The sequence below is a fragment of the Thamnophis sirtalis genome, unplaced genomic scaffold (genome assembly GCF_051295495.1).
Source record: "Thamnophis sirtalis isolate CommonGarterSnake01/CBP01778 unplaced genomic scaffold, rThaSir2_p1.2 scaffold_7, whole genome shotgun sequence".
NCBI classification, from domain to species: Eukaryota; Metazoa; Chordata; class Lepidosauria; order Squamata; family Natricidae; genus Thamnophis; species Thamnophis sirtalis.
Genome location: NW_028261387.1, coordinates 10,865,323 through 10,883,494, shown reverse-complemented (window position 1 = coordinate 10,883,494; position 18,172 = coordinate 10,865,323). Strand labels below are relative to the sequence as shown.

The 18,172-nt window shown below is 40.9% G+C and overlaps 1 protein-coding gene across 1 annotated transcript in view; it reads right to left on the bottom strand.

Moving 5' to 3' along the window:
- Positions 1-18,172, bottom strand: part of PALMD (palmdelphin) — a 102,115-nt gene that overhangs the window by 13,741 nt on the left and 70,202 nt on the right. The window contains exons 4-7 of the mRNA XM_087719298.1: positions 8,982-9,112; positions 2,239-2,353; positions 791-824; positions 293-406 (exon numbers count right to left, since the gene is read on the bottom strand). Coding sequence (XP_087575424.1) covers positions 293-406; positions 791-824; positions 2,239-2,353; positions 8,982-9,112 — 394 coding nt within the window. The remainder of the gene's footprint in view (positions 1-292; positions 407-790; positions 825-2,238; positions 2,354-8,981; positions 9,113-18,172) is intronic.

The following is an 18,172-nucleotide window of genomic DNA, read 5'->3' as shown; positions in this document are numbered from 1 at the left end:
CTCAGATCTCCAACATTAAGTACATTTTTGGGAAATGTTTCACAGTGAAGCAGAATCCACATGTGGAAATTCAAGCTCTCCCAAGTCATAATTTCTGTTAATGTGATTACATGGAATGGAACGCATCTAGAGGACACCAAGTTAGAAAATGCTGGTCCGATGCAATTTCTTATGAACTTATGAAATAACAACCAGCAACAACCATATCTGCTATTTTTATGACACTGAGGTTGTTTTCAAAATGTAAGACCATACATACGATTTCCCCTTGAATCCGACTATTAATCTGTACCTTTTCGATTTTCTTCTTCATCATCGGTTTGTAGATGGCCTGTCTTTTTAAGTGCAGAAGGTTTGAAAGGTTTCGGAAGGTCTGGTATGTTGGCATATATATAGTCAGCTGGCTCTATAAAAAGGGATTGCTAATTAATACATTTATTTATTTATTTATTTATTTATTTATTTATTTATTTATTTATTTATTTATTTATTAGACTTATATACCGCTTCATAGGGCTTTCAGCCCTCTCTAAGCGGTTTACAAATTTCTTAGCAAATTGAGTCAGCGACTTGCCCCCAACAATCTGGGTCCTCATTTCACCCACCTCGGAAGGATGGAAGGCTGAGTCGACCTTGAGCCGGTGAGATTTGAATTGCTGAACTGCAGATCACAGTCAGCTGAAGTGGCCTGCAGTACTGCACCCTAACCACTGCGCCACCTCGGCTCTACATAGATCACTTCTGCTTTTGCATAAAATAATTTGAAAAATTGTACTTAAAAGAAACGTACCTTCTGTAGTCTCTACTCTTTCCACTTTCACAGACTAAAAAAAAAAAAGTAACAAAGAATTCTGTGATGTTTCCCATCATTTAAAGAATTACGATACAATTGATTATTACTTTCTTTTAGGTTAGTTAGCCGATATAACCAATTCCACGTGGTGACTCAGGAATATATCCCACGGCACATATTTCAGTAAATGTGCATAAGATAGCTTTAAAAGTAATTGGGATTGAAAATTAATTTCTATAAAACAGGGAGCAATATTTTGGTGTCCAAGGGTCATGCTTTGACACGAACTGAGGAAGGGGAGGAAGGCTGAAAAATGAGCAGGTCCAGAGGTGGTATTCTACCAGTTCGGACTGGTTCACCCGGAATCGGTAGCAGGAATCATGGCTAGTCCTGCCCACTTGCCCCGGCTCTATGGCATCCCTTTTAGGCACTTTTTGAGCCAAAGTGCATGCGTGGACGTGGACAATCATATGTGTGAACCAGTAGGGAAGGTAAGTGGGGCTGCCCCTGAAGGGTATTTGGAGACTACAATTGGTCCAGAATGCAGCTGCGCGAGCGATACTGGGTGTACCTAGATACACCCATGTTACACCTATCTTCCGTGAGCTGCACTGGCTTCCTATCGGTCTCCGGACATGCTTCAAGGTGCTGGTTATTACCTTTAAAGCCCTACATGGCCTAGGACCTGGATATCTCCGTGACCGCCTCCTGCAACATACCTCCCAGCACCCAATAAGATCGCACAGGGCGGGCCTCCTCCGGGTACCATCAGCTACGCAGTGCCGTCTGGCAGCTCCTCGGGGGAGAGCCTTCTCTGTTGCTGCCCCAGCCCTTTGGAACAATCTACCCCCTGAGATCCGGACCCTCCCCACTCTTCTGGCCTTCCGTAAGTCTGTTAAGACCTGGCTGTTCCGGCAGGCCGGAACTGGGGCTGTTGATCTTGACTGAACTTCAGCCCCATTAAAAACTGAGTGCATGTTGTGTTTTTGTTTTTAAGTCGTTCTGTCTTGTGTTTTAATCTTTGTTAATATTTTTAAACTACTTTTATGTAAGCTGCCCAGAGTCCTTCGGGATTGGGCGGCATACAAATCTATTAAAATTGACAAATTGACAAATTGAATACCACCCCTGAGTGGGACCATAATTTTGGAGAAGAAAATTTTCTCCGCCCTTGCAACAATTATATACGTGGAACAAATTTGGCAGTGCTAAAAATTCAGGCTTGGTAATAATAAAACTGGATTGATTCTGACCTTTACTTTGTGTACAGTATCTGATCCTGGCGTTTCACTTTTCTAGTACTAATTTCTAATATTGTGCATCAGATTGCAGCCTTGAATATTTCCTTGCATTCATCCCCATGCCTACCTTAAGGTCCATTTGTTATTTCTGACAGATCAGTTGACTGTATCAGCGGCAACAGGATTTTAAAATTAGATGCTGACCTTTATAATATCTTCTGTGGTCCTTTCAACAGATTTAAGCTTCTTCAAAATGGCTTTTTCTTTTACCGAGATTTTCAATTCTTCTTTCTCGAGATCCTCAATTTCTTGCTCGAGCCTGCAAAGATGTGATATTGAATAGACCACAGATTAACAGTAATGAGTACATGACAGAGAATCATTTTTCTCAATTCTAGGAGTTCAACTCCTAGAATTTGAAGGTTTGGAAACTGAGGGAACTGCACTCCCATCTCAGATAGAGGATAACAGTTTGAAAAAGTCTGTTCCAGAATTAGGATTGCCCCAAGATAATTCATTGTCAGCTTCCGTGTATAATATGGCCATAAGTGTGAAAAATATTCATAAGTCACTATTACAACAGTTACTGTTGTAACTTCAAATAATCACTAAATTAACTGATGTAAGTTGAGGATTATCTGTATTTCTAGGGGAGCTGAAGAGCACAATGGATTTGGGAAGAAGTAAAATAGCCTAGGCCATGTCATATACTTGATCAAAACACAGATCTATTTTTTCCCTTTGATTGAGGAGAAAGGTTGACAGGCGATCTTCATTTTTTAACAGTACAATTTTCATATCCCCAAATGGTAGAAAATGTTGACAGTGATTTCTCACCGACGAAAAGTTGGGGAAACAGATGAAACTCTTATTAGTTGGATTGCCCAAATCCAGCACTCGTTCCATAGGGAGATCAGCTGTGGCAGAAAAACCCTGCTTTGTTTATAGCTATGACCCCAGTGATGCTTCTTTTGTTGCTGTTATTGCTGCATGCAGAATCATCTAAACAAGATTGGTTCAGCCGCTGGCCCAAATGAAACACAGAGAATGTGTTTTGTGCTTTGTGTTCCCTCATTAACTGCAACATAGGCGGCTTCCCACTTTCAGGGACTCTTGGCAGCTGGGATTCTCCTCACCTTCTGAAGCAAAGGCGGGCGGAGACGTGCTGAGGTCTCCTTGCAATAAAAGCAGCAGCTTTGCAGAGCCCCCGGAGAGGACTGAGTTAGCTTTGCCCTTCTCTACAGCACTTCCACCCCCCTCCCTCCCACCAACATGGATAAAGTCAACACAACAGCTAAGAAGAGGGCAGGGCACCTGTTAGCTTTTTAAAATATTATTTTAGTCACAGGGTAAAGTAATACAGGCTTAAGCGAAGGGCAGAAGACGAGGGCAATAATGAGAACTCCAGGGTGTGGTGAAAAATACCGCTGGCAACTCAGAAGACAAAGGTGGTAGATTACTGCAATACACTCTACATGGGGCTGTCCTGGAAGAGCACCCAGAAACTTCAAGTGATCCAGACAGCAGCACTGCGCACAGTAATGGGATCCCCTAGATTTGCCTGTGCAACATTTCTGTTGCTCAAGTTGCACAGACTCCGTTTCTTTATGGGTGCAATTCAAGGTGTTGGGCTAACCCTTTAAAGTAGGGCCAGGCTATTTGCTGAATCACCTTTCTTGAAAGACATCTAGGTTGTCCCACAGATCAGATAGGGTGGGAACCAGTGACGTGCAGTGAGGTTTATGGCTGGTGAGGCAGCAATTTTTTTAGATTTGTGGACTTCAACTCCCAGAATTCCACAGCCAGGCATGCTCAGTTCCGATTTAAAGCGACAGCATTTGTTTTTCTCCTTTGCTAAATAAGTTTCCTTCTTTCTTTTTCTTTTCCCTTCCCCTCCTTCCTCCCTCTCTCCCTCGCTCCCCCTCTCTCAAACACACACACACACACACACACACACACAAAAGTTGTACCAAGAGGATGAAGTTTGAATTCCTCACACTCCTGATCCCTTCTCCCAAATATTGTTATATAACGGAAGCTAGGAGCATGCCTTTTCTGTGAGAGCCCCTGCCCTCTGGACACTCTACCCCCATGAAGTTCATTAGGCCTCCACTCTTTTAGCTTTGGATAAGGCTCTAAGGACCTGCCCTTCCCCGCACTCCCAAGCATTGGGGGGAGAATTAGATGATGGCATGTTAACATGGATCTGCCCCAGGTTTTTCTTGTTTTAATTGTCTAAGTTTAAACTGGTTGCATTTTACCATTTTTAAAATAGCTTTATGTATTTGTTAAATTTTGGATTGGAAGCCACCCAGACAATGATTGAAAGATGGGGAGCTATATACATGTTTTAAATTTTTTAAAATTAGTAAAAACAAAAAAGATGTGTGGAAGGAGCCTACTTTAGGGCTGGGATCCCAAAATGTGAGCTGAAAAATGCAGATGCCTGCTAAACAAAATCTCAGCCCACGTCCCGTTATTACCTTCTAAGGATCTGAATTACCAAGGAATTTTTCTGAAACGGACCAAGGTGATGGAAAGAAATATTTCCCATTTTATATTCCGGACAGTCTCCTTTTAGCATGCTAGCAGTGTAGAAAAACCTGACCCAAAAATACACATTTCTTTTGCACCATTGAGGCTTGTTCTCTTGGAACTGGATTGCTTTTATTTGACATGTGCCTGAACACGTTTTCAGCTGTCAACGTTTATCTGAAAATGGATTATTGGATGGAGAGTGTCAGTGTAAAAGTGATTCATGTTGGTGACACGTTCTACCAGAATTAGAATTAGTTGGTATTATCTTATTTAAAGTGTTCTAACAGAGCACGGAACACAGTAAAATCAATAATCATGTGGCATGTCTATTCCTCTGTTCTCAAGCCAAACATCTCATTTGCTTTGTGATGATATATACTGTACCTAGGAGTGAAGTGCATGCCAGGCAACCTTTCTGATTTAATCCTGGTGACATTTTGCCGAGAATCTATCTCTATTCCAATCTCTATTCTAATATCTATTCCAATAAAAGGCATATTTTAAATATGCACCAAAACAAAATCATCCCAGAAGAGATAATAGTTTGGGATAGATTTGCATGTAAAAGGTCGGTATCAAACGAAAAGGAAACATGGGCTAAATAGCAGAAGTGAGCAAACCAAAATTTCCAAATGGCGCATAGAAATGCACCATAAGAATTGTAATCCAAAACCTAAGAAGGGCAATAGGCCTCTTGTGTTAATCTAACATACAGTTATCAGTTCCCTAAGAACCATGGGTCTTCCTGGAGCTGTTTTCTACCCATTAGCCTGGGAAAAGGAGAGAAGAATACATCATTTTTATATCATTACTAGCCGATAACACGGCGTTGCCAGCAGTAGTGGTTTCTGGATCCCATCACAACTGGTACACTGCGATGGGGTTGGGCATCCTCGGCGGGCACGTGCGCTGCGCATGCATATGCATGCCACTTGCCAGCAACACTCAGCTGTTCGGTGGAGATCGTGCAGGCGCCGTACACTATTGTGCGCAATTGGCCCATTTGCCTCAAAAAGCGGTAAGGAACATGGGCAGGCGGGTGGACCAAACAGCCCACCATTCTGGTACGGTGGCCGCTGCTCCAAGCTACCACTGGTACGCCCGTACTGGGCTGTACCACACAGAACCCACCACTGATTGCCAGTGGTGGCAATAGGGGGGAAATAGGGGGGAAATGTCTGGACCAAACAAAATTTCTAATGTTGGATTTTCTACCTTACCAGAGGGAGCCCCTCTGTTAGTTAGAACGGATATCTAACAGCCCCCTTGTGGAGTACTTTGAAGCCGTTACCATGGCAACTCCACTGCGCTGTACAGTAGAAGCTATTTCACAGCAGTACAGTAGAAGTCATTTAAAGGCACAACAGGCTGCATCAGAGCACACACCCTGAGGGCATTAGGGGTATCTTACCCCCACAGTATTTGTTTCCAGAGAGTAATCTGTGTACCAAGTTTGGTTGAAATTGCTCAAGGTGTTCCAGAGTTATGCTGGAACATTCTCATTCTCATTCATTCTCTCTCTCTTTCTCTTTCTCTTTCTCTCTCTCTCTCTCTCTCTCTCTCTCTCTCTCTCTCTCTCTCTCTCTCTCTCTCTCTCTCTCTCTCTCTCTCTCCCTCCCTCTCCCTCTCCCTCTCTCTCTCTCTCTCTCTCTCCCTCCCTCCCTCTCCCTCTCCCTCTCCCTCTCCCTCTCTCTCTCTCACACACACAGAGCCATTTTTATATATAGAAGATAAAGGCATTCGCCAGAACTTAAAGCAGGAAAGGAAAAAAATAAAATAAGTTAAGGAAAATTCAAGATCCTGGCTTGGGAGGGGGAAAACTGTTTATAGATGGGATATCTATTCTAGCCAGCAGAACAGATTAGACATTTTATTATTATTGGGAATACTTTCCTAACAGTCATGGTTAAGTTTTGCCACCATAGCTTTGCACTCCAGAAAGCTGAACCTATGCTTTGCCTTTTCTACCTTGATGGTAGGAAGTTTCTTCCAGCTATAATTCAGGTTTTTTTAATATTAGGCAATTCCAATTTCAATTTAAATCAAGGCAGCTTTTAAAGCTAAAACTGATCTCCAGGAAAAATTCCTGCAGGTTCCTTAAATGTCTTAAGTGCTTTCAAATACTATTACCCTCCAGACTGAAAATCCCCTCTAAAACTCAAGATTGGCTGTCTTGCAGTAAAATATGGCTCCAAATAATATGTTTTAAAAAGCAGGTTAGTTCTTGAACTTTTGAATGAGAGTTTCCCCTGCTTTAGAATTACATGATTAAGAGAACTTCCCCTGTTGGTTTGACAGTGAACAATTTTTTCTTCAAAGGGATTATAAATCTCCTTCCTTTTACACTAAACACCAAAGGTTATAGGCTCTTTTTATTCAAACGACAATAGAGAGCTTGTTATGGAAATATGAATCCAGTTTTAATTCCATGTGGCTTTTAGCTATAATAAATATTGGATCACTTTTAGTAAAATTAGAACAAATGGTTTACCATCACCTAGGCTGACAGTATATTTGTCGCACAAAGATTTGGCCGTTACAATATAGGGAGTCCTTGACTTACAACAGTTTACTTAGTGACTGTTTGAAGTTACAACGGCACTGGAAAAAGTTACTTATGACCATTTTTCGCACTTATGACCGTGGCAGCATCCCCATGGTCCCGTGATTTACATTTGGATGCTTGGCAATTGATTCACATTTACGACAGTTGCAGTATGCCAGGATCATGTCAATGGGGAAACCAGATTCACTTAACAACGGTGTTACTAATTTTAAAAACTGCAGCGATCCACTTAACAAAGGTGGCAAGAAAAATCACACAATGGGACAAACTCACTTAACAAATGTTTCACTTTAGCAACATAGATTTTGGGCTCCACTGTGGTCAGAACTCGAGGACTACCTGTAGTAGTACCAGTGGTGGGATTCAAATAATTTAACAACCGGTTCTCTGCCCTAATGACCAGCAGGGTAGGTGGGGCTCGGTGGTCAAGTGACTGGGTAGGCGTGGCCAACTCAAGGTCACTCAGGTCGATGGGCGCTTCGCCTTAGCTGTGACAATGTAATAAGGGTTAACCGGAGAGGCAGTTTCTGTAAGCAGGTCAATAAAGATTAGGCTAGAAACAGCACCAGAATGTTTCCTTCCTGCCTTCCTTACAGGATTAGCCCTGTAAAGTGGGAAAAAACAAAAGGAGATTTCTTCCAACAATCGGTTCTCTGAACTACTTAGAAAGTTACCAACCGGTTCTCCTGAATAGGTGCGAACTGGCTGAATCCCACCACTGAGTAGTACCAAGGTAGAAGTTAGGCAACATCTTCTATTGGTTTGTAATTTTTACGTGGGGGCTCATTTTGATCTGGCCTTAGTTAGTCTTAGCAGGTGTAATTTTGTAAAGTTTTTTGCTGTTTTGATACGATCAGATTTCTTTTTTTAATGGTAGCTATCAAATTAGACTTAGACTTAGAATAGCAATAGCAATAGCAGTTAGACTTATATACCGCTTCATAGGGCTTTCAGCCCTCTCTAAGCGGTTTACAGAGTCAGCATATTGCCCCCAACAACAATCCAGGTCCTCATTTTACCCACCTCGGAAGGATGGAAGGCTGAGTCAACCCTGAGCCGGTGAGATTTGAACAGCCGAACTGCAGAACTGCAGTCAGCTGAAGTAGCCTGCAGTGCTGCATTTAACCACTGCGCCACCTCAATAAAGAATAACTTTATTGTCACTTTGAATGCACCCTAATCGGCATACATTAAAAAGCAATTTTGTTGCATACAGCTCTCAAAGGGCCACCAATATACACTACATAACCATTAATGATGAAGCTAATAAATTATAGGAATCATTGAAGTTTTAATACTTTGTCAATAATTGACCAGTGCTTAACATTTACTCTTTATTTTTTTCTGCATTGCCTAGTACAGTGATGGCTAACCTTTTTGTCGCTGCATGCCAAAAGCGCATGCATGCATGCACGCCCATAATGCAATGCATGCGTGACCCCCATGTGGGTGACCACTCCCCACATGCATCCCCTGTGCATGCACCCCTCTCCCCACGTAAGCATGGCAGAGACCCAAAAACCAGCTGGTCGGCGGGAGGCATGTGTGCGTGCACAGTGGAACTAAACTGGGGCGTCAGCTTGCGTGCCCGCAGAGAGGGCTCTGAGTGCCACCTGTGGCACGTTTGCCATAGCTTCACCATCACGGGCCTAACATAATAACTTTATTACTTTTTATACTCTGCTCTGTTTCAGGTTAGATAACTTGACTATAAAGTCAGTATTATTATTAAATAGCTGACCTCATACATAAATATTAATCCTCTAATTAAGGGGAAAAATCATTGTTCCGATCCCAAGGGCTTATATTCCTACGTTAATAAGGAAGAAAATGTTTGCTGTACCTGAGAATATTTTGTTCCAGTTTCTTAATTCGGTGTTGGTCTTCCCGATGTTGGTTTTGCATTTCTTTCTGTTCTTCTGGAGAAAGGGTACTTAATCCATCCCAGAGCCATTTCTCCCGCAAAGCTTTTTTCTACAGATATATTCAAAAATACTGATTAACAATTTCATCTGTCTATGACACTTCTAGCACATATTGCCATCATAGCTATCAGTTCATCATGTTGGTTCTGTCAGAGGTGGGTTCCTACCAGTTCGCACCTATTCGGTAGAACCGGTTCGTCAAATCTACCGAACTGGTTAGAAGAGGTTCCACCAGTGGACCCGGAAAGCAGGCCACACCTACAGAAGAGGTTCCAAATTTTTTTGAAACCCACCACTGGTCCTTGGATGTGATTATTCTACATTATCATGCTCATATTTATAAAACTCAGTGCCTCCGTGAAAGGTAAGGATGACTACTGCGTTTGTGGTGCAATCAGAACATTGCGTGTGTTGAAGTTGTTTTAACGCAAACCAAAGATGCCCTTTAAAAAACAAGTTTACATCATATTCTTATGCATGCCAGTGCTGTGTGTGAGGTAATTTAAGGTGGTTCTGACAAGTGTCGTCGGCATCTTCATATCCGGTCCATGGGCAGCAAGCCACTCCCAACCGGTCACATGGGTGGCAAGCCACTCCCACAAAGGAGGCCACACCCACAAAGTAGGTTCGAACAATTTCTGAAACCCACCATTGGGTTCTGTCCTGAAGAATTCGCAAATGAATGTTATCGTTTGTTCTCATTATCAACGAAGTTGCTAAGGGTCCATGAACTAATTTGTTGACTTCTTTCCTTACCCCTTCCTCTTCCATGGCAGGCCTGAACAGCTGGACAGGCACAATCTTATTTCCTTGTATACCGGTATTCCTGGACTTACAATAGTTTATTTTGTGACCATTCATAGTTACAACATCACTGGGAAAAAGTGACTTATGACCATCTTTCACACTTATGACTGTTTCAGTTTCCCAGGGTCATGTGATCACCTTTTGCGATCTTCTGACAAGTACTGTCAATGCGAAAGCCAGAACCAATTTAAAAGCCATGTTACTAACTTAACAACTACAGTGATTCACAACTGTGGCAAGAAAATGGGGCAAAACTTACTTGAAAATGTCTTTCTTACCAACATAAAGTTTGGGCTACATTGTGGTCCTCAAATCAAGGACTATCTGTAATTTCCTACCATTTCGGTGTAACGGTTGTAAGCAAACCACCATGTGACGTTTCTGGGGAAAAAACCTGATTATTTTGTTTCGTTTGAGAATGGAGCATGGGCAAGAATGCCAGACATTTTTTAAAAAATGAATTCTGATATAAATAGCTCAATCAACTCCCCTAAGTACAATGAAGCAACCTGCAGAGGAGGAACCTGTGGATTTTCAGATCTTGCTCAACTATCGATTTCAGAGGATTCAGCCAGCACAGGTAATGCTAGGAGATACTAGGAGTTGCAAGTCGTCAAACTATGGGGAAATCACAGGTTCCCTCTTCTCTTGTATCACGCTGACCTGTGCATTTGTAAAGATAAAAGAAGAGGCAACAGCAAAGGGAGGAAGACTGGTTTTTTTATGTTTCTTATCTTCTAATCATGAGCACTTCAGGAATACTACATCTGCGTGAGCTGAAAATAATTATGCCAACAGCTGAGTGATGAGAACAGCAGCAAAATTAATCTGAAAGAAGTGGAGGTTGGGAAAATACAAATCAGAAAAGCAATGGGAAAGAGGAAGGTGTCTGAAGAAAGACAAAACACGATATATGTCTCATTCCTTTCATCAATCATCCCCTTGAACTGGCTCAATGGGAAATGTATTGCGTTTGGTTTGGAGATAAAATGCAATTTATATATTGTTTCATTCATGTGTAGGTGAATGCTCATGTATACATAGAAGCCAGTGGTGGGTTTCAAAATTTTTTAGAACCTCTTCTGTAGGTGTGGCCGGCTTTGTGAGAGTGGCTTGCTGGCCATGTGACTGGGTGGGAGTCAGTGGTGGGTTTCAAAAATTGTTCGAACCTACTCTGTGGGTGTGGCCTCCTTTGTGGGAGTGGCTTGCCACCCATGTGACCGGATGGGAGTGGCTTGCCGCCCATGTGACCGGATATGAAGATGCTGACGACACATGTCAGAACCACCTTAAATTACCTCACACACAGCACTGGCATGCATAAGAATATGATGTAAACTTGTTTTTTAAAAGGCATCTTTGGCTTGCGCTAAAACAACTTCAACACACGCAATGTTCTGATTGCACCACAAATGCAGTTGTCATCCTTACCTTTCACAGAGGCACTGAGTTTTATAAATATGAGCTTGATAGTGTAGAATAATCATATCCAAGGACCAGTGGGGGGTTTCAAATTTTTTTAGAAACTCTTCTGTAGGTGTGGTCTGCTTTCTGGGTCCACTGGTGGAACCTCTTCTAACCAGTTCGGTAGATTTGATGAACCGGTTCTACCGAATAGGTGCGAACTGGTAGGAACCGACCTCTGATAGAAGCAGATGAGAAACATGTAAGTGTGAACTCTGTATGTTATGCAGTGCCTTCTTAAATATCATGGCATCCTGTGGTATATTACACCAAAGAGAAGATACTAATACCGAGTGATAAGCTAAGACTTTTGGAATGACATGAATGGCAGAGGCTACACTTGCCTTGTGTAGATCACATTCCACTTCACTGCTGTTGCTGTGGCTAGTAGCATGAACTCCTGCCATTAAGAGCTCATGCATGTATGGGATATGTGCGATCCCTCGAGCTAGCCAGAAGCAAAGAATTCCTGTAATAGTTCTTCAGCAACCCATCACTTCATAAACTGAAATAAATCTTGCCTGGGGTTAGCCGTGTTTCTGGAGTTCTGTATTATATTTTAAAGAAATGTTTAGAGCAAAAAATATCTTACAACGCTCTTTTGAGATTCTACCTCCTGCTGAATTCTTTTATGACTGATCAGCTAGTTTAGCTTTGGTAGGAAAAAAAACGTTATTTTTGGTTGGAAAAAGTGATAGGATGAAAGGAGTGCAACAAATGGAGCTTTATACTTTTATAGATTCATAATTTGTATGGTCGAACTAATGGATTAAGGATTCTCAAAGTACATTCTGTGGAGTTCCAAGGTTCCCCGAGAACTTGATGGGGTTCTGTGAGAAATTAAGGAACAATAAACGAAGAAAATCCCCCAAATAAGACCAATTTTGTATAACTTTGCCTTTTGATCAGCGACCTGGGATTTTTTTAAAACTAAAGATTATATTGTAAACCTACCCAGCAATTAAGGAGGTATACAACATCTCCTTGAAGGTTTGTGCTTAGCAAACATTTGCTATGCAGCAATCCAAAGAGGGCCTTTTAAATATTAATTCTGATTTCCCTTCATTTATGATTTATATTAAATCCAGTTAACTTGCAAAATGAACGTATTTTCTTCTTCTTCACCAAACCTTAGGATCCATCAAGCTGCTACGTCAGTTAGGATGCTTCTGTTACTGTCCTGGTTTTTAATTTTCATCATTTTGCAAAGTTCTAACTTCTGAATTTAGTGTTCCTTATTGCTTTGTTCTATTGTATCTGCTCAGGGATTTCTTTAATGAAACATGGACTTAAGTAGTAATAAATAAAATATGTTACATAATTGATATGTTTTTATTTTGCAAGTATCCTGTGAAATTTCCGTAGGTGCTTAGAAGGGTTTGTTTTTAACCAAAAGGCCTGAGGTTATGGAAAGCTATGGAGCTCACCTTTCCTGTAACCACTGATTGGTCATTCCCTGTTTCTTGCCCTTCCCATCCATACAGGAAACGCAAACCTCATTGGCTGGGTCCCTTCTTCACATAATCTCCTTTGATCCTTTATTTTTTTCTCATCACATTAGCATCATAGTTCTGATATCACACTAATAAAAAACAATGGGAAACAAGGTGTTCTTGTTTGCAACGTATTTTCAGATCAGTGGTACACACGTGGCACAAAATGCCAACATCTTTGTGGGTGACTTAGAATTTCAAGTCTTAAACCACCCTTTTTACTTGAGGTTTATTGACATTTGATACGGACTCATGAAAATGAATCCTCAAATCTGTCACCAACCTCAGTCTCTAATAAATCCATTCCCTTCATGTCATGGTACAAATTCACAATGGACATCTTAAGGCCACATTATGCAGGGAAGATCATATGAATCTTACATGCTTCTGGCTTCCATGCAGAACACATCACTCAATCTGTTATTTGTAGCTAGGCTCTAAATTATAACTATATTTGTTCTGACCCACTTAAAGAGATGCCCAAAAAATGGAATTAGCCCAAGATTTGGGGAGACTATGAACAATCCACCAAATGAGATCAACGGGCAAATCAATGTAGTCAAGCTGATATTCAAGAGAACTTATTAAAGATAGATTACAAAAAAACCCACATCTGGTTGTCAACTACTGTACAGCACAGAGCTCAAATCAATGAAATACATAATTTAAAAGCTACATCCTATATTAGACAATGACTGTGTATTTTCTCAGGTATTGGGTGGCAGGAGTAGTTGCACCAGTGGTGGGATTCAAATAATTTAACAACCGGTTCTCTGCCCTAATGATTTCTTCCAACAACCAGTTCACCAAACTGCTCAGAAAGTTAACAACCGGATCTCCCGAACTGGTGCGAACTGGCTGAATCCCACCACTGAGTTGCATATAACTAAGCACACTGAAGCAGATTCTCACAAGTATCAAGAATTAACAGGACAGTGATACCAACATGGAAATCAGGCCCTTTAACAAACTCACATTTACATATCACCCCCCTTTACGTCAACAACACCATCACGGGTCTCAACAAATTTCATATGAGATTAGAGAAAGAGTGGGCAAAAGTGTGTCTAATGTGATATATGTCATTATAAGCTAGTAATGCTTCTCTGGATTTACATAAAATAAGCAAGCCAAATTTGTGTAAACAGGATTAATTCTCACAAAATTTGACATCAGAACTCAAAACCAGATAAAGTAATAGCAAATTATTTTAACCTGCTAGGGCATTTCATAGCTGTTTTTTGGGGGGTGGGTGGGAAGGAACTTTAACAACACAATTAACAAGAGACTGTGGAACTTGCATACATAGAAATGTATCTTAGAAAGTCTAAATAGGCACAATGGGTTTTTAAAAGATTAGATATTACAATTGTTAATTGATAAATTGTTTGTAATCACTTCCACATGTTACCTGCCTCTGAATAATCACCATGTCTTTCCCTCAACTCAATTTTAATCCTAGTTCATTTTAGTTACATTTTACATCTGAAATGAAATGAAGCCTTTTAATTTATGCCTTTCAGTAGTTTGTTAGGACTAAAAGGTGCTACTGTTAGACTCTTGATTATGGCTACGCTATATCAATAAAGCACTTCTCTAATTCAGAGGAACTGAATCTGGATAGCTCTTGAATTTGCCTCAATCAAGATGTTTAGGTTGTGGGTTTTTCTGAATCTGATGTACACCCAAACCTTCTTGAAAGCATATGCCTCCGATTGGAGTACTATACTAACTATTGTAACATGCTTGTAGTCTTGTTTTGTTCTACTCCATGCCTGCCAAAGCTTTAGATTTGATGAGTTTCCTGTTGTTGTTGTTGCTTTAAAAAAACCCACGTTTGTTAGGCAACCAAACACCCAAGCACCTGAAATGTCCTGAAGGGGTTAAGAAATGAATTCTGTAGTTGTATAGCAACTACAATTCCATTTATTCTTCTATTTTCTGATTGGGAGAAAGATAGCCTTCCAGGGCGAATCCTAAAACATCCTATACGGCTGCCTATCAGAGATGGAAAACTCAAGAACTAGTCTGAAAACATTGCTTCCTGCTTACATTGAAAGATGCTCAGATAATCTTTTCCCAAAAGACAATCCCTTTCATGAAAATAATCTTGTAAGGGAAAGCAACCAAGTTGATTTGTTTCTTCAGCATTAAACCAAATGGTTGCTTTCCCCCCAATGAACATTTTAAGGAAGGACCCCTAGTGGCACAGTGGTCAGAATGCAGTATTGCAGGCAAACTGTGCCTACAGCCTGGAGTTTAAATCGGAGAGGACTGCAACATTGACTCAAGGAGCCTTTCCTCCTTCTGATGTTGGTAAAATGAGCACCCAGATTGTTGGGGGCAATATGCAAATAATGCTTACATTGTAAACCACTCAGAGAACATTGCAAGGCACTATGGGGCAGTATAGAAGCCTATATGTTATTGCTAAGTCAAGATTTGTTATTCCTTCCAGTTCCCCATATCTACAAAGCATACCACTGTCAGATATAAAGAATCAGGATAATTTGTAAGGTTGCAGCATAGATGATTTATTCAAGTCCATACACAAGAATCTTGTCAACTAAAGTTCCACAGTAAACTGGCACCAGAAAAGGGCACCAGAATTCGGGAGGAGTTGGAGTTGGCCTGCTTGTGGGAATGCAATGACTCTAAACCAGTGGTGTGATTCAAATAATTTAACAACCGGTTCTCTGCCCTAATGACCAGCTGGGTATGCGTGGCTCGGTGGTCATGTGAGCGTGTGGGTGTAGCCAACTCAATGTCACTCACGTTGATGGGCGCCAGAGGTGGGTTCCTACCAGTTCGCACCTATTCGGTAGAACCGGTTCATCAAATCTACCGAACCGGTTAGAAGAGGTTCCACCAGTGGACCCGGAAAGCAGGCCACACCTACAGAAGAGGTTCCAAAAGTTTTTGAAACCCACCCCTGGTCCTTGGATATGATTATTCTACACTATCATGCTCATATTTATAAAACTCAGTGCCTCTGTGAAAGGTAAGGATGACTACTGCGTTTGTGGTGCAATCAGAACGTTGCGTGTGTTGAAGTTGTTTTAATGCAAACCGAAGATGCCTTTTAAAAAACAAGTTGACATCATATTCTTATGCATGCCAGTGCTGTGTGTGAGGTAATTTAAGGTGGTTCTGACAAGTGTCGGTGGCATCTTCATATCCAGTCACATGGGCGGCAAGCCACTCCCATCCGGTCACATGGGCGGCAAGCCACTCCCACAAAGGAGGCCACACCCACAGAGTAGATTTGAACAATTTTTGAAACCCACCACTGATGGGCGCTTCGCCTTAGCTGTCACAATGTAATAAGGGTTAACCGGAGAGGCAGTTTCTGTAAGCAGGGCAATAAAGATTAGGCTAGAAACAACACCAGAGTGTTTCCTTCCTGCCTTCCTTACAGGATTAGCCCTGCAAAGTGGAAAAAAACAACAGGAGATTTCTTCCAACAACCGGTTCTCTGAACTGCTTAGAAAGTTAAAACCGGTTCTCCCGAATAGGTGCGAACTGGCTGAATCCCACCACTGCTCTAAGCTGATGAGGTGTTTAACTCCGTCCCCCCCAATTCTGCCTGCTCTTCTCTTACATCGACAGGCATGATTAAAGGAAGATAAATTGCCTTTATATAGGCTGACCTACAGCTTGCATCTCCCCAATTGATGCTGCATTCACTGGCACTAGGGAGATTAATCTGAAAAATGGACAATTTCATGTACTTCAGACCTATCTTCAAAACAGCAATCAGGAACCTATCTGTAAGATGCAATATTGGCAGGAGAGCTAAAGTAACACTGTTTCTGGTTTTTCAGCTTGTAACCAAGAGTAGATCTGACCTTTCTTTATTAGAACAGCTGTTCAATTAAACTCCAATTCTCTCAGCGATTCCTCGGTTTTTAATTATGCCTTTTGCAAAGAAATGTCTGGCTGTTCTTTAATTACATTTTCTTGAAACAGAATCAAAAGAATCTAAAACTCTGCACGATAAAAGTGTAATTGTTATGATCAATAATGTTTTAAATCCTGTTGGATTGGATAAAACTGGAAATTATGCCTGTGATAATAATATAGAATGTTAAGATTTATATTAAAAGTAATGCCATAATTTTATTTAATATAGAGCATACTGTTACTAAATTGTGATAGTAAGAACAAGATGAAACCTTTGTTTAAATGTTAGAATTAATATAATCAGAGTTTCTGGCAGAAATGGTGAAATTTGCAATATTTATAGTGAGTAAACAAAGAAACTCATCCACCCAATAGTAAACCACGAATGATATAGGAAATCTCCAATGTACGTAAGCTTGATTACTACTATAATAATGATGCCAATTTGGGCTAATAGGTAATGCACCAGACTAGAAGCCAGGAGAATGTGAGTTCTAGTACCACCTTAGGCATGAAAGCTGGCTAGGTAACTTTAGGCAAATAGAGGAAAAAGGGGTATTGAGTATTTTTGCCACCTTGAGTTACTTATGAAATAATAAAGGAGAGATTAAAAACATTTAATAAAGACTAACATTAGTTTGTGATAGAATCTATATTTAGCAATAGCAATAGCAGTTAGACTTATATACCGCTTCATAGGGCTTTCAGCCCTCTCTAAGCGGTTTACAGAGTCAGCATATTGCCCCCAACAACAATCCGGGTCCTCATTTTACCCACCTCGGAAGGATGGAAGGCTGAGTCAACCTTTGAGCCGGTGAGATTTGAACAGCCAAACTGCAGAACTGCAGTCAGCTGAAGTAGCCTGCAGTGCTGCATTTAACCACTGCGCCACCTCGGCTTTTGGAGATCTATGTTCAGTTCTGAGTACTACAGTTCAACAAGGACTGACACAAACAAATCCAGAGGGTGGGTAAAAGAAATTTCCTAGAAAGTTGGTAATTTTTCATTCTTTTTCTCTTAAAAAACACTTCCCTGTCTTGTAGAATTTCATTAAATGGGCCTTCATGAAATGACATGGAAGTCCCTTTTAGATGTGCTGCTATGTCTCTTATGTGTTTCATGACCTGGTTTGAGAAGGGAGAAATTGTAAAGAAGATGACTTTAATGGGGATATGCAGAAACTGTTGCCTAAACAGAAGGGACTGAAGCATTTTTAAGCCCAGAACAGTAAGATAACACTCAGAAATGGATGTTGCCTCCCTAATTCACTGAACAATAAGGAGGTACAGCACACAGTCAGAATTGCAAGATTCTGTAATTGTAGCTAATCATGCCTATCTCAAAAGGAGTTTATTGAACAATTTCCTGTTGAGCTGATTTCATAGTCTACACTGGCTGTAGGCTTTACTTTTCTGGATCAAGCCATGCTTATGAATATCTGG